Raw genomic sequence first — 13552 nt, 5'->3', positions numbered from 1 at the left:
AACGCTGTTTCTGTCCGTCATGAAACACACTGTTACAAACAGTTCCTGCAAACATTTACTGGCAAACTGCTCCTAACAAGATAAACAATAAATATCGTCATTATCGACATTAACAACTTCATTTTATCTCAGATATTATTTTTTACTCAGGATCATTTTGTTTGTGTTTAGTCTAGAAAGAGTGCATTTTGTATATTTACAGTGTGTTGCAAAAAACCAAGTAGCTTATAAACATCCGATTTTAAAACAAAAATAAGTTTACAAAAGAGAAACGTCATTTTATTTTGGTTATCATGATTTATTTTTTGTACGAGAGATGCTGATTTAAAACCGTTGTTAAGAAAATGTACGGCATTTCCTGTTTCTGTCTGAGAAAGGGGAGGCTTTCTGACCCCTTGCAGGGACAGACCTCCTGAGCTGGAGTGGGAGTTGTATGGATTAGTTAGAGATCAGGTTACCCCCATTTCAAGTACAATATCTTGTCCCAGGATATTATGGTTGAGGTCTCTGTAAAGATGTTTTAAATCCATCTGATTAGTTGGTTTCACAGAGATCTCATGTTTTAGTGTTCATTCAATCCCTTGTTATGGTCCATGGCAATGAATGATTCGAATATTGCTCATCTGAATTAATCGAAAACACATAATTGTATTATGTAATCTTCCCAAAAGGTTTCTTTCCCATTACGTGTGCTCCAACCAGTGATGTAAGTGATGTGCAGGACACATTATCTCCATGGTTAGTGAGGTAGAGGTTTTACAGTGAACAGCTTCCAGCAGAGCACACATCTGTTCAGGCAGCACACAAACACACTGACCTGCGGAGAGGAGGGCAGTGATCCAGGCCGCACTGTGAAGCTCTTCATGTCCTCACCGAGGCCGCATGTTCCTGTGACCTCTGCTGACCCCAGACCAGTCAGCCTGCAGGCCATCAGAACACATGGACCAGTGCACTGCAGCGGCCTCATTAGTCAACACAACGCTCACTATCATCATCATCATCATCATCATCATCATCATCATCATCATCATCATCATCATCATCATCATCATCATCATCATCATCATCATCATCATCATCAGGACTGCGCAGCTTGTTGACCAATCCTTTCTTTAAAAAATACTTCAATTAAACAGATGTCTGGAACTTTTGACTCTCAATAGGATTGAGAGTTACTCCATTTTTAATGTTGGATTTTCAGTTGAATTATATTTATATTTATGGTTCAAGAAAACCCACTTTTAAAAGGATTAATTTTTGTTCGAAGTTTAAAGTCTGCATGATGTTTCCTAAATCAGGTTTTGGGCTCTGGTGGTGAGAGTCCGCCCACATACCCAAAAAGCGTGGGGCCGCCCCTGACCATTGAGCATTCAGACGGGATTAAAATCATTCCCGATACCAGCAGTTCCCTTTCCTGGCGGTTGGATGCTGCTCTTATTCCCGGCCCATCGCTCCCTCTCTGCTCCGGTACAAAGCGGCACATTGAGCTGCAGTGACACCGAGCAGCAGGCGTCCCCCGGCTCTCCGCACAGTGTCTCCCCGCTGGCCGCTGACGGGCTGCGGGACAGAATGAGGACCGGCCTCGGTGTCATCCCGCAGCCCTGCCCGCTCCGGGCTTTCTCTACTCAATACGTTAGCTAGCGAACATAATCTGTTCTGAGCCATCGAGTTGTTACTGCATACTGACGGATTTCCTGAACAGCAGACTGAGGGTTCGGACCCGATTCATGCGAGGGACCTGCGGCAGGGATCGACAGGCTCTCGGACACCGGGAGCAGCAGAGGCTCCACAGGGCGTCTGCTGCCGGCAGCTCCAACAGAACATCAGCTTACTCATGCCACAATAGGATCCTACCACCGGCAGTATTTATATTCATTAATGTTAATTATACTGGATAAAGGAGCAGCCCTCACTGGATCACCACCCTGTGCTGCCTCTCACTGTGGATTTACCGTCGACCGGCACGAGCTGTGGAAAAACGGAGACATGACATGCACGAGAAAAAAGAGGAAACAGCTTTGTGTTCTTTAAGCACTTTGATTTATAAAGGGAGTCCTCAACAGGCTTCCCTTAACACCCTTTAGGAAGATCTGGACCGTTGACACAGCTGTCAGCTCAGCAGGTGATTTACCTCTGTGTATGATGTGTGGAGCAGCCTAACGGTTCATGTGGACTGCATCGTGGACTGCATCACGGCCTGCCCGCCACAGAGTGGAGGACCAGCGGCCCAGCAGGTAAGGACCACAACATGAACACCATTTTGTGCTGCCTACAGATCCCAGGTCTGCTGCCTGCTCTGCAGCTATTAGCCTGAGTGTGTCTCTGCAGGCCCAGACTGGGACTCTCTGGGACACAGCCTTTGTCTGCCAGCCTCTACAGGGCTGTCATCTAATGAGGGGGGACATTATGCAGAGCTAAGCTAATGTTTGATGCATGTCTCACAGTAGCATGCAGTGGTCAGTGTGACACTGCTATGTTGATGATAAATAATACAGGCTTTTCACTGGCTCGCTCAGCACTGGGACAAGCAAGTGATTTCATATCATTTGGTGTAATGTGGCCCGGAGAACCCAGCTCCCCCCACCTCCCCTGTTATACACAGATCATGTGGTGTGTGGTTTAAAGCAGCCTGGCTCCTAAATGCTGGACTGCAGCAGTCACTGGCCCCCCACTCCTACATGTGAGGGGCCTGATGCTGGGCCCCTCTGTCAGAGACCAGCTCTGTCTCCGTCTCCTCCACTGGGCTCTGTCGCCTCCTCCCACCGACATTGAGCCAGAGGTATGGGGCTGCTGTTGCTACCCAGTTCCTGACAGTGACTCTGCCCTCCGCCGCCAACCAACTCTCAGCTCTGCAAAGCCCCTCCTTCAGACTCAGACCCCCAGCCTGTGGAGCTGTGAGCACTGTAACTCAAACAGAACCTGATAAAAACAGTATATGAAAGTCAAATGAATTAACCACATGTCATCCCTACATCTCTTTTGTTATCACCCTCTGATTTACATTCATAATTTCCTGTTTTCACTCTCCTTTAAGCCCTTTTTTATATGTTTGGTTTGCCTTGTATTCTTGCGTAATAATGCATGTATAACCTCAACCCTGAAAGGCATAATCAAGTTATACATATTTATTTTCAGTATAAACTAAGCTATCAGCACATCTAGACTACAAGGATGCCACATTAAGGCTTTTCCTTTTTGCTTATTTGTAATACAATGTTGTCAATCTCCTCATGTTCACAAACAGCTGATATTAGACTGTTCTTGGACTGTGCTGACAGATAACCAAATAGATACATAAATAATTGATAGAAACATTTTCAGAGGCTTCTATGTTGAAACGGCAAAACTGACATCCCCCTTTATTTGCTTTCGTCTCTTTTTATTTGTGAATAGGGTGATCTGCACAGCAGCAGTGTGAGCAGTGGTGTAGTGGGGATTTTCTTACTGGGTGGATGCTATTTGAATTAGGTCATCCCAAACAATGCCACACAGTCTCAAAACCATGGACACACCGGCACTAGGCCTGTCACGATAATTCATTTTGTTGGACGATATATCTTTACGGAAATTATTGCGATAAATGATAATATTGTCGGCACCGTTGTGAGACCATTAGACCACTGACATAATGATAATGTATCATAATAATTCAAGTACATCCTTTCAAACAGACATTTGTTATTGAACATTCGACATTGCAAATGAAATGTGAAATAATATTCAAATATATAAATGATATATAATAAATAAACAAATAAATTAAATTGTAAAAAATGTATTAAATCACACACAACCAAAACAATAAATTAAATAGTCAGGCTCTCTCTCTCTCTCTCTCTCTCCTCTCTCTCTCTCTCTCTCTCTCTCTCTCTCTCTCTCTCTCTCTCTCTCTCTCTCTCTCTCTCTCTCTCTCTCTCTCTCTCTCTCTCTCTCTCTCTCTCTCTCTCTCTCTCTCTCAATAAATATATATATATGTATTTATATATTAAATTAATTTTTTGAATTAATTGCGTTAAAATATTTAACGCATTTAACGCATGTGCAGAATGGCCCGCCCCATACGTGCCACCAGTGGCAGCGCCAGGGTATGGCTGGGGTAGGCTACACCAGAAATGGCTTAGCCCCACCATGAAAAATGATGTTAAAGTAAGCAAAATAAAGTCTGCCAACTCGCGCGGAGTAAATTGCACAGACAGCAGTTAGTAAGATTGATTTCAGTAGCCACGGTTTTGAAAACCTTTGTCACGTAGTGATCGTCTTCTCAATAGAACATCTTTGATAACGGCGTGGTGTTGTTGCAGGAAGTCCCGACGGAGAATACTTTTGCTGTAGTACAGGGGTGCACATAACTGGTACGCAGGTTATGTGCGTAATCTCTCTGAAATGCGTACCGTCACTTGTGTCACAAAGCGCATTTGCGTACCGACGTACTTGTGAAGCTTTTCCAGAAGGCGGTTAGATCACCGGACGACAGAGTCGGTCTCCGTGTGCACAGACAGGGCTGCTGTTAACGTCGGTCTGTACAACGGAATTGTGCCAAAACTACGCCAACCGGCTGCGGAGGGAGACTCCCCCCCCTTCACTGGAGAACTACGCTAAAACAGCTGATCACAACGTTCACACTCTGTGGTCACGAAGTACTCCACTAGCCCCCCCCCCCCCCCCCCCCCCCCCCCCCCCGTCGACTTTCCTGAACTACTCCCCCGTTGATAGAAATCAACACGTAATGAATTAAGACCCCACGGTTTGATGATTGATAGGTGTGTGGGTTGTCTTTCATTTTGACACGCAGAAAAAAATGTTATAATGAACATAGATACTGTATGTTAAATGGATATATCCGCCTTCTTTCATTTATCTTTCCATTCCCACAACAATATACATAAATAAATGGCATATTTTGGAAAATAGTTCGAATGGTGATTAATCATGATTAATTAATTTTTAAGCTGTGATTAATCTGATAAAAAATTGTAATCGTTTGACAGCCCTAATTTATTTATATGAATACATATATATGAGCACACATTGTCTCACAAGCAAAAAAACCTCAACAGGCCATATTTGACTGGAAACATATAAATGATCTCCCAATAGATTCTAAGGATACCACTGAGCATGTGTCAGAGTTTACTCCTAATGTTTCTACAGTGTCTTAATCTGTACTAATTATGGGATTATTACATTTTTGGAAAATAAGTATGAGGACTGACTGGCCTTACAGCAGGTCCTATTTCACTGAATCTTTTATCATTATCTCTCTGGAGTCACATGGTACACACTCATTATGAACATTAAAAGACTGAAACTGGGTTACAGCTCTCTTGAAAAGTGACAAACACACAAATGTCACTGAAGTGTCTTCTCGTGGGGTTGCAATATTTCCCTTGATCAACTTGCTCTTAAATAAACTAATATACTTAACATAAGTCTGGGTGTCATCCTCGACGGCACACTTTCATTCAAATCTCACATCAGTAATATCACTCGGTCTGCCTATTTCCATCTACGCAACATCAACCGCCTCCGGCCGTCCCTTAACCCTAAGACCACCGCCATTCTTGTTCACACCTTGGTCACTTCCCGCATCGACAACTGAAACTCCCTTCTCTTTGGTCTCCCTCTCAAATCCATCCACAGACTTCAACTGGTTCAGAACTCTGCCGCCCGCATCGTCACCAGAACCCCCTCCATTAACCACATCACTCCTGTTCTTCAGCAACTTCACTGGCTCCCCGTCAAATCCCGTATCGTTTTTAAGATTCTGCTCCTCACCTTTAAGGCCATCCATAACCTCACTCCTCTGTACCTCTCCGACCTCCTGCACATCAACACACCCATCCGCACACTCAGATCTTCTGCTTCCCTTAGCCTCACTGCACCCCCCTTCCGTTTAACCACCATGGGGTCTAGAGCCTTCAGCCGCTCTGCACCCCGCCTCTGGAACTCCCTCCCACCTGACATCCGCAACACTGACTCTCTCCCCATTTTCAAATCACGCCTCAAAACATATCTCTTCACACTCGCATATCCACCCTGATCATTATCCATCACACATCCTCTGTTTTATTTATTTGATTTGTTGCATTGTCTTGTTTATGTTTCTTATACTGGTGTTAGGTATTGTGTATCTTGTTTTTTATGTGTTTGTACGGTGACCTTGAGAGCCTTGAAAGGCGCCTATATAAAATAAATGAATTATTATTATTTATTATTATAACCCTGTATTTCTTTCAGATTTATCATGAAAACTCCTTACACCCAGTAACTTGTATTATGCATTAGTATGCATGCGTCATACTTAGCAGGTTGCTCTGCAATACCATGTGCTCACTTAAATGTGGATTGTCTGCATTGGATTGACACTAAAAACAAACTGCATTGAGTTTTAGACCAGTTTATCGGTTGGTGTTGGCCTTCAGTCTGTTCAACGTGGTCCTGGAGCGGATGGTCCAGTTCTGTTTCACCACCAGATTACATTTCCCCTCGGCCTCCTGCTGGCTCTCAGCATCTTCCCAATCCGTCTGGTTGACATCAAAAATGATCCTCCTGATATGGCGGCTGGTCCACATCAAAGTTTGATAGATAGTTTTAACCGCAAACTTTAAGAGTTTTGAAAACACCCCTAGGAACCACAAATGATGTTATTTAAATTGTAATAATTTGCCTCATTATAGCTTAAGAAGTCATTTACATAAACAGCAACCTTTCTTTGACTTAAAAAATGATAAAAAGTGATTATGTGGTACTACATAGATGACTCTCCACAGACAAATGTAAAAGAGATTCATCCAAACTCCTAATTCTTTGTCTGTCCTTTTGTTTTCAGGCGCCTGGAGTGGATCAGGAGGTGCGAGGATAACATACACCGTCAAAGGGATCCTGCTTGAAATGGGGCAATGTGGATTGAGGTGTTCCTTGTGAACCGCGGAAAAAGAGCAACCACGAGGACGCAGGAACCATTAGTAGAAGGAGGAGGCCGTGTGGGAGCGGCGGCTTTGGTGTGTGTAGAAAAGCTGGTATGGGTGGAGGGGCAATCGCGATGGCGAATGGGAACGAGAGCAGTGAAGGGCCTGCTGGGCCAATAGCAGTGGTGGCTACCGCAGGAGGCATGGTAGCAGAAAGCCCCTCCTCGGCTGTATCTACCTATATTAAACTGGTGCTGCTCGGGCTGATCATCTGCATCAGCCTGTTGGGCAACCTGGTGGTGTCTCTGCTCGTCCTGCGGGACCGGGCCCTGCACAAAGCACCTTACTACTTCCTGCTGGACCTGTGCCTGGCAGACACCATTCGCTCTGCCATCTGCTTCCCCTTTGTGCTGGTGTCTATAAAGAACGGCTCGGCCTGGACCTACAGCGTGCTGAGCTGCAAGGTGGTGGCCTTCATGGCGGTGCTCTTCTGCTTCCATGCCGCATTCATGCTGTTCTGCATCAGTGTAACACGCTACATGGCCATTGCACACCACCGCTTTTATTCGAAACGCATGACATTCTGGACTTGTGTGGCAGTGGTGTGCATGGTGTGGACACTGTCCGTGGCAATGGCGTTCCCACCAGTTTTTGATGTGGGCACATACAAATTTATTCGCGAGGAGGACCAGTGCATATTTGAGCATCGCTACTTTAAGGCTAACGATACACTAGGTTTCATGCTAATGCTGGCTGTGCTCATTCTAGCCACACATGTTGTCTACATGAAGTTGCTCCTCTTTGAATATAAGCACCGCAAGATGAAGCCGGTCCAGATGGTGCCAGCCATCAGTCAGAACTGGACATTCCATGGGCCGGGGGCTACTGGCCAAGCCGCAGCCAACTGGATTGCAGGCTTTGGGAGGGGGCCGATGCCGCCGACCCTGCTGGGTATCCGACAGAACTTGCACAACCAGAACCGGCGCCTGCTGGGCATGGATGAATTCAAAGTGGAGAAGCAACTTGGAAGGATGTTCTATGTGATCACCCTGCTGTTCCTGGTGCTCTGGTCTCCATACATAGTGGCTTGCTATTGGCGGGTGTTTGTGAAGGCCTGTACAATACCACACCGGTACCTCTCCACCACAGTGTGGATGAGTTTCGCTCAAGCCGGGGTCAACCCTATTGTCTGTTTCTTCCTCAACAAAGACTTGAAGAAAGGGCTCCTTTCCCACCTACCAGCTTGCTGCAGGACTAAACCTCATTTGCCACGAGAGCCTTATTGTGTCATGTGATCAGAGAGGATGATCTAAACAGAGAGGAAACACGGGGCAGCCAACAGTGTTGAGTGTTTGCTTGAACTGTTGCCGCATTTCAATACAATAGAAGCTATTTTTAAGCAGTGGTTGCAAACTAGTAAGTGTGATGATAACACTGGAATGGTTAGCATGTATTTCATTCGTCCAACCCTTTTTTCTCTCAAAACCACCTCATACATGGAGTCAGACTTTGACTTTTGATAATAAGAAACACAGTACTTTAATAAGAAAACATGCAAGTGATAATGCAGTCATTATGGAAACCAAGCCAGACAAACACCCAACAAATTACTCAAGCTGCTTCAAAAAGAATAGCAAATTAGAAACATCTAGGGTTGATTCAAAGGATAGGAAGATTCCTACGGGGGACAAAGATAATACAAAATAAATGTTTGTACTTCAATTAAAATGTCACTTACGTGCTGGATTAGTAAGCAAAGCCTTTTGTATAGTGACAGTGAAGAGGAACAGTTCATATCAGCAACATTATGTCACATTCTGGCCAGAAAATAGTCATTTAAGGAAAATAAAATAATTTCAAAGTAGGGGGATCACTGCATTCCTGGAGTCCGCAGAGGCAGCCTCACGGAGTCAGAGGGCGGAGAGATGGGTTAACCTGATCTCACCATTGTAATGAATTATTAATACTTCTATGAAAGCTCTTTACTGAACAGGAAACTGAGGCAAACACATGAGTGACAGGAACACCAGCTCTAAGACCAGGATAATGTGTTTACTTCCTTACTGATTAAGACAGAAGTTATCCATGCTATGACTTATCAAGGTGTCACTAATTGAATTAACAAACACAAACTAAGGTGACTGACATCTTCCTTCTGATACACATTATTATTATTTAGATCTGTGCATGACTTTGAGTCAAGAGAGAGAAAGTGATCATCTGCAAACATTAACAGCAGCTTGTTAAAGTGTTAGCACCGCGCCCAGCTGCATAAAAGGCTTCTCTTAGCCCAGAGCAGATTTTTGTTATAAACAACACAGTACCTTTGGTGTCCGGTAGACAGGGCCATGCTGAGAGCGCTGGTGTCCAGCAGCAGTCCCTCGGCTCTGATGTCTTAATACGCCTAGTTTATCAGAACAGCTTGTTTCTGAAGCATGGGATTCACCTGTGAATGTATGTAAATGTCTGTATTGTGGACCATTGAATTGAAATTCATTTTTATTTCATAATATTTCATGATAACTTTGTGTTCATGTACATGGCAAAGCTTTTTTTCTTGTTTGTCTCTGTCACTTCTCCTCTGAAGGAGTGCTTAAGCGGTTATTCGCCACTCAGTCCTAATATCAGAAGAGTACGGCCATGTCTTCATTACCATGCTGGTCCGGCAACATATTATGTATGCTGATAGACAGTTACTGTCTACAGTGTGTAGACAGTTTTCTAAGCCCATCAAATTAACGTGTGAAGTTCCAAAACACTAAATGCAAAAGATTCAGGAACAATTATTATTGTTATTATTATCAGTCAGAGAAAAAGGAGCTGCACTGGGAGGAGGAGAGATGACAGACAGCAGGAATACACTGACAGGTGAGCCTGATTTCTTTATGATACCCCTTGAGGACACATCCTTTACACCTGTCACACCTGAGAGCAGCTCAATGAAGTCCTGAGCTGTAGCTAGGCTCTGGTCCCTGCATAGCTCTCATCATGTTCTGTTTAAAATACAGTAGATATCAGAGACATGAGCTCTAGGCAACAGCAAGAAAGGGGTGGGGGCCCTAAACACTATATGGACTCTCCCTGTTCACATATAGTCTAGCCAATATTCATCTTTTGGCATTACAGCAGGCTCTATCACACACATTGGTTTTGCTGCTTCACCCATTCAGAGCAGCCAACAATGGGTGCTGCACATCCAGCTAGGACTGATTATGGGAAGGCACTCAATCCAAATTCTGAATCCTATAAATGTCATATACTTACTTTTTAGAATCAACATTATGAAATGAAGTCTGAATTTATAGTTACTTTATACAAATTAAGTAAAACACCAAACAATAGAAACTTTGATTACACACGTGAGGACAGAGATCCACGGACCTGAGGTAAAAAACCACTAGAAAGAACGCAGGTCAACTAAAGTGACCTTTGAAATGTGGTTCTTTGGTAACACTAAAAACCACACCGCTCACAGCCAACATACAGCACAATATGTTGTATTAGCTCCTAAGACTACAAGATGCATCTGAATCAACATCCGCCTGGTTTTGTTTGATGGCACAGTGGGGCCAAAGCCTCATTAAGCATACATCTTCATCACTTCACACAGGACTGAAGTTAGAGGGTGCAGTAGAAGAGACATCTGCTTTATTTGAGTACAAATCTAAAAATGGATAAATGTGCTTTTTTCCTGTTTCTTTCTGAAATGAACTGTAAGATGGGTAGAAATGGAAGGGGAGGACAGGGCACAGAGAATGTCCTTTGTCAGTGAATGTCTGAAAACATGACATTGTCCTTAAGATTGAGGGAATATTGTATTAGGGGTTTGAGGTGCCCCTTGTTCTCTGCCGTGGCATATCTTACAGCCCCAACAACAGCATGCTGCAGAGAAACGCATATCTTCCTTTTATCTTTTCTGAATTATGGCCTTACTCCATTAAAAAAACGTCACACCAATGGAACAAAGAGTAGACAAACGTGTCTCCTCTGTCTGCACTACAATCAGGAGGGGGCAGAACACTGTGTACACCGGAGACATCAGGAGACTCGTTGCTCTCCCCATCAGACCTGGCCCGTCAGGGACCAGGACCATGACGGCGCGGGGGGGGTAGACTGATGATCTGAGTGACCCTACTCTGGATTTCTGTGGGATTTTGTTGAATGAAGTAAAAACATTGAGTCTGTCTATTTTCCTTTCTGAGACTAAGCTTTTTGAGTTGCCTCAGGCAGATTGTCTTTTGTAAATGTACAGTGACCTCTGTATTGTTAGTGTGTATTATAATGACAGCTAATCAACTCTGAAATGCAACAGAACAGTTCCCGATCACCAGATTTGTACTGTGTGTGTGTTTGTGTGTTTCTATTGGCAGGAATGATTGTGTGTGTAAGATGATGGTTACATGAATGGAAGAAGAACTAAGAGGGAACACTGACCAGATACATTTTGCATTTCAATGACATCATTCCTGCTAAAGCTTCTTTAGTATTCTTCATGTGGGCCTTCTCCAAGGGATCCGCTTTTGTTTTAAAAGCAATGAAGTTGACTTTGAGTCCCTTATGTCATAAATCAATTATTAACTTAATATCATTTTTTGTATATATTTAGAGATAATGAAGGAAAAAAAACTTGATATAAATCACATAAATGTGACAGGCTAAATGTGATTGCATACACTGGTCTATTTCTGAATGTTTCATTGAGTGAATTAAAAGAAAGCATCTTAAACCACCAATAATATTGAACAACCAAGAACTGTACAAACCCCTGGCAGTTTCTCTATGACATCAAATCAGCACTAACAAAGTGTTCTTTTCTTTAAAGGTAACACAGAAGGTTCTGCTTGGTCACCGCCATCAGTACTGCTAATGGTGAGATGTGCTAACACAGTGACCTCCAGAGGTGGGAGAAGAACTCAAATCTTGTACCTGAGTAAAAGTAGATGTACCAGAGTGTAGGAATACTCTGTTACAAGGAAAAGTCCTGCATTCAAAATCTTACTCAAGTAAAAGCACAAAGGTATAAGCATCAAAAGTACTTATTCTGCAGATTGGTCCATTTCAGAATAATATATATGATGTGTTTTATAATGATTGATCATGAAAGTGTTCTCAAAGCTGGTGAAGGTGCAGCTAGTTTGAATGACTTTGTATACTGCAGGGTAGCTGGTGGATTTACTCCAGGTGGAACTAAAGTCTGATTCAACACTTGATTATATTTCACATCATTCATCCACATCTGTGAAGTAACTAAAGGTATTAAATACATGTAGTGGAGGAAAAGTACACCATTTACCTCTGAACTGTAGTGGAGTAGAAGTACACAGTAGCATAACATGAAAATAGTAAAGTACAAGTATCTCAAAATTGTACTTAAGAACAGTATGAGTAAATGTACTTAGTTACTTCCCACCTCTGGTAACTCTTGGCAGCTTGGAAACTGACAGGTTTTTGGCAGGCGGACAGTAAGACTGACAGGTTGAACACAGCCTGGCTGTTTCCTCCATCATGACTGGGAACACCTGCATCAGTCTGACCTCCAGATAAAGTAGTTTGGATAAACTGTTGCATTGTCCTGTGTGATCATCTGACAGCCTTTGTGTTATTGTCACACTTTGGTTCGGAGCATGTCGCCCCTCAACAAAAACCAATATAAATGATTGACAAAAAAGGCATACAAAAAAAAACACAAGTAAACAATTCTTCAATGGTTCTATTTTGTCTCAAAGATTGCTCCTGGTCATGTCAGAAGGGTGCAAAGTGTTACCAGAGGCTAGCAGTGCAGCTAGCTGAAGCAGAGGCCAAGGCAGCGTTTGTTTAAAGAAGTCCAGAAAAGTTGAACCCAGTTGTTCCATTTAAAACAGAATTTGGTGTGAATGCTGTCATGAATGTGGATGTGCCTGGGCCACAGCAGTCAGTGAGTCAGATTCACATTGGAAGTCAGTGTTTGGTTGTTCTGCTGTGTAACTGTTTAAACCCGCACAGCAACGGAAACACACCAACAGGAATCACAGCTGCTTTATACAGCGTTTCTGTGGGGAAAACTCCCAATGTTGCCCTGTCTTAGAAAGGGTGCCAGTTCATGAATTATTTGGAAAAAGTTTAATTTAAACCTTAGGGTATACCATTAAATGTCAAAGGTTAAAAGAAGAATGTAATCTCAGTGAATCCGGAAGGCAAACACCTGACATAAAGCAAAAGGTTTGAAGGATGTACGAGGGGTTTCCTCTGACTCAGCATCATGGACTGCAGGTCCTTTTTTCTTTTTAAATGGTTGAGCTATAACGCATGTCTCTGGAAATTGATGACTTTGTAAAAATAATAAATTTCCTTTGAAATTATCATGTCAGTGCTTCCAATAATTCCTGGTTGTGATGGTATATTGCTTTTAAAGATGCATTTTGCATACCAAGCATACATGTATTGTTCCACTCTGCTGTTCATTATTGGTCCAGGTTTTCTGTCTCTGAGATTCTTCTCTCAACACTAATTTAATACCAACGGACACTTGATCCTTGCTCCACAAATGACAGCTCAACTTGCTTTCAATGGCAATCGTGCTTTAAAACTCACCTATTATGCTATATTTCAACAATATATTATAGGCAGGGGTGCACATAAGCTTTTTAGTGAGTTACTCAGATGAG

At 43.1% G+C, this 13552-nt stretch overlaps 1 protein-coding gene across 1 annotated transcript; it reads left to right on the top strand.

Annotated features, from left to right (window-relative positions):
• The first annotated feature begins 1385 nt into the window (after window positions 1–1385).
• On the top strand, window positions 1386–13206 carry gpr173 (G protein-coupled receptor 173). The gene is made up of 2 exons (XM_034199955.1): window positions 1386–2234; window positions 6830–13206. Exon 2 carries the CDS (start codon window positions 7022–7024, stop codon window positions 8201–8203), a length of 1182 nt encoding a protein of 393 aa, XP_034055846.1. The 5' UTR covers window positions 1386–2234; window positions 6830–7021; the 3' UTR covers window positions 8204–13206.
• Window positions 13207–13552: the final 346 nt, after the last annotated feature.

This window comes from Gymnodraco acuticeps, unplaced genomic scaffold (genome assembly GCF_902827175.1).
Source record: "Gymnodraco acuticeps unplaced genomic scaffold, fGymAcu1.1, whole genome shotgun sequence".
NCBI lineage: Eukaryota > Metazoa > Chordata > Actinopteri > Perciformes > Bathydraconidae > Gymnodraco > Gymnodraco acuticeps.
Note: the sequence above shows the minus strand (reverse complement) of the source record. Positions and strands in the feature narration are given on the sequence as shown.

Coding starts and splice junctions, on each gene's coding strand:
- gpr173 (XM_034199955.1), top strand. CDS start 7,022: ATGGGTGGAGGGGCAATCGCGATGGCGAATGGGAACGAGAGCAGTGAA.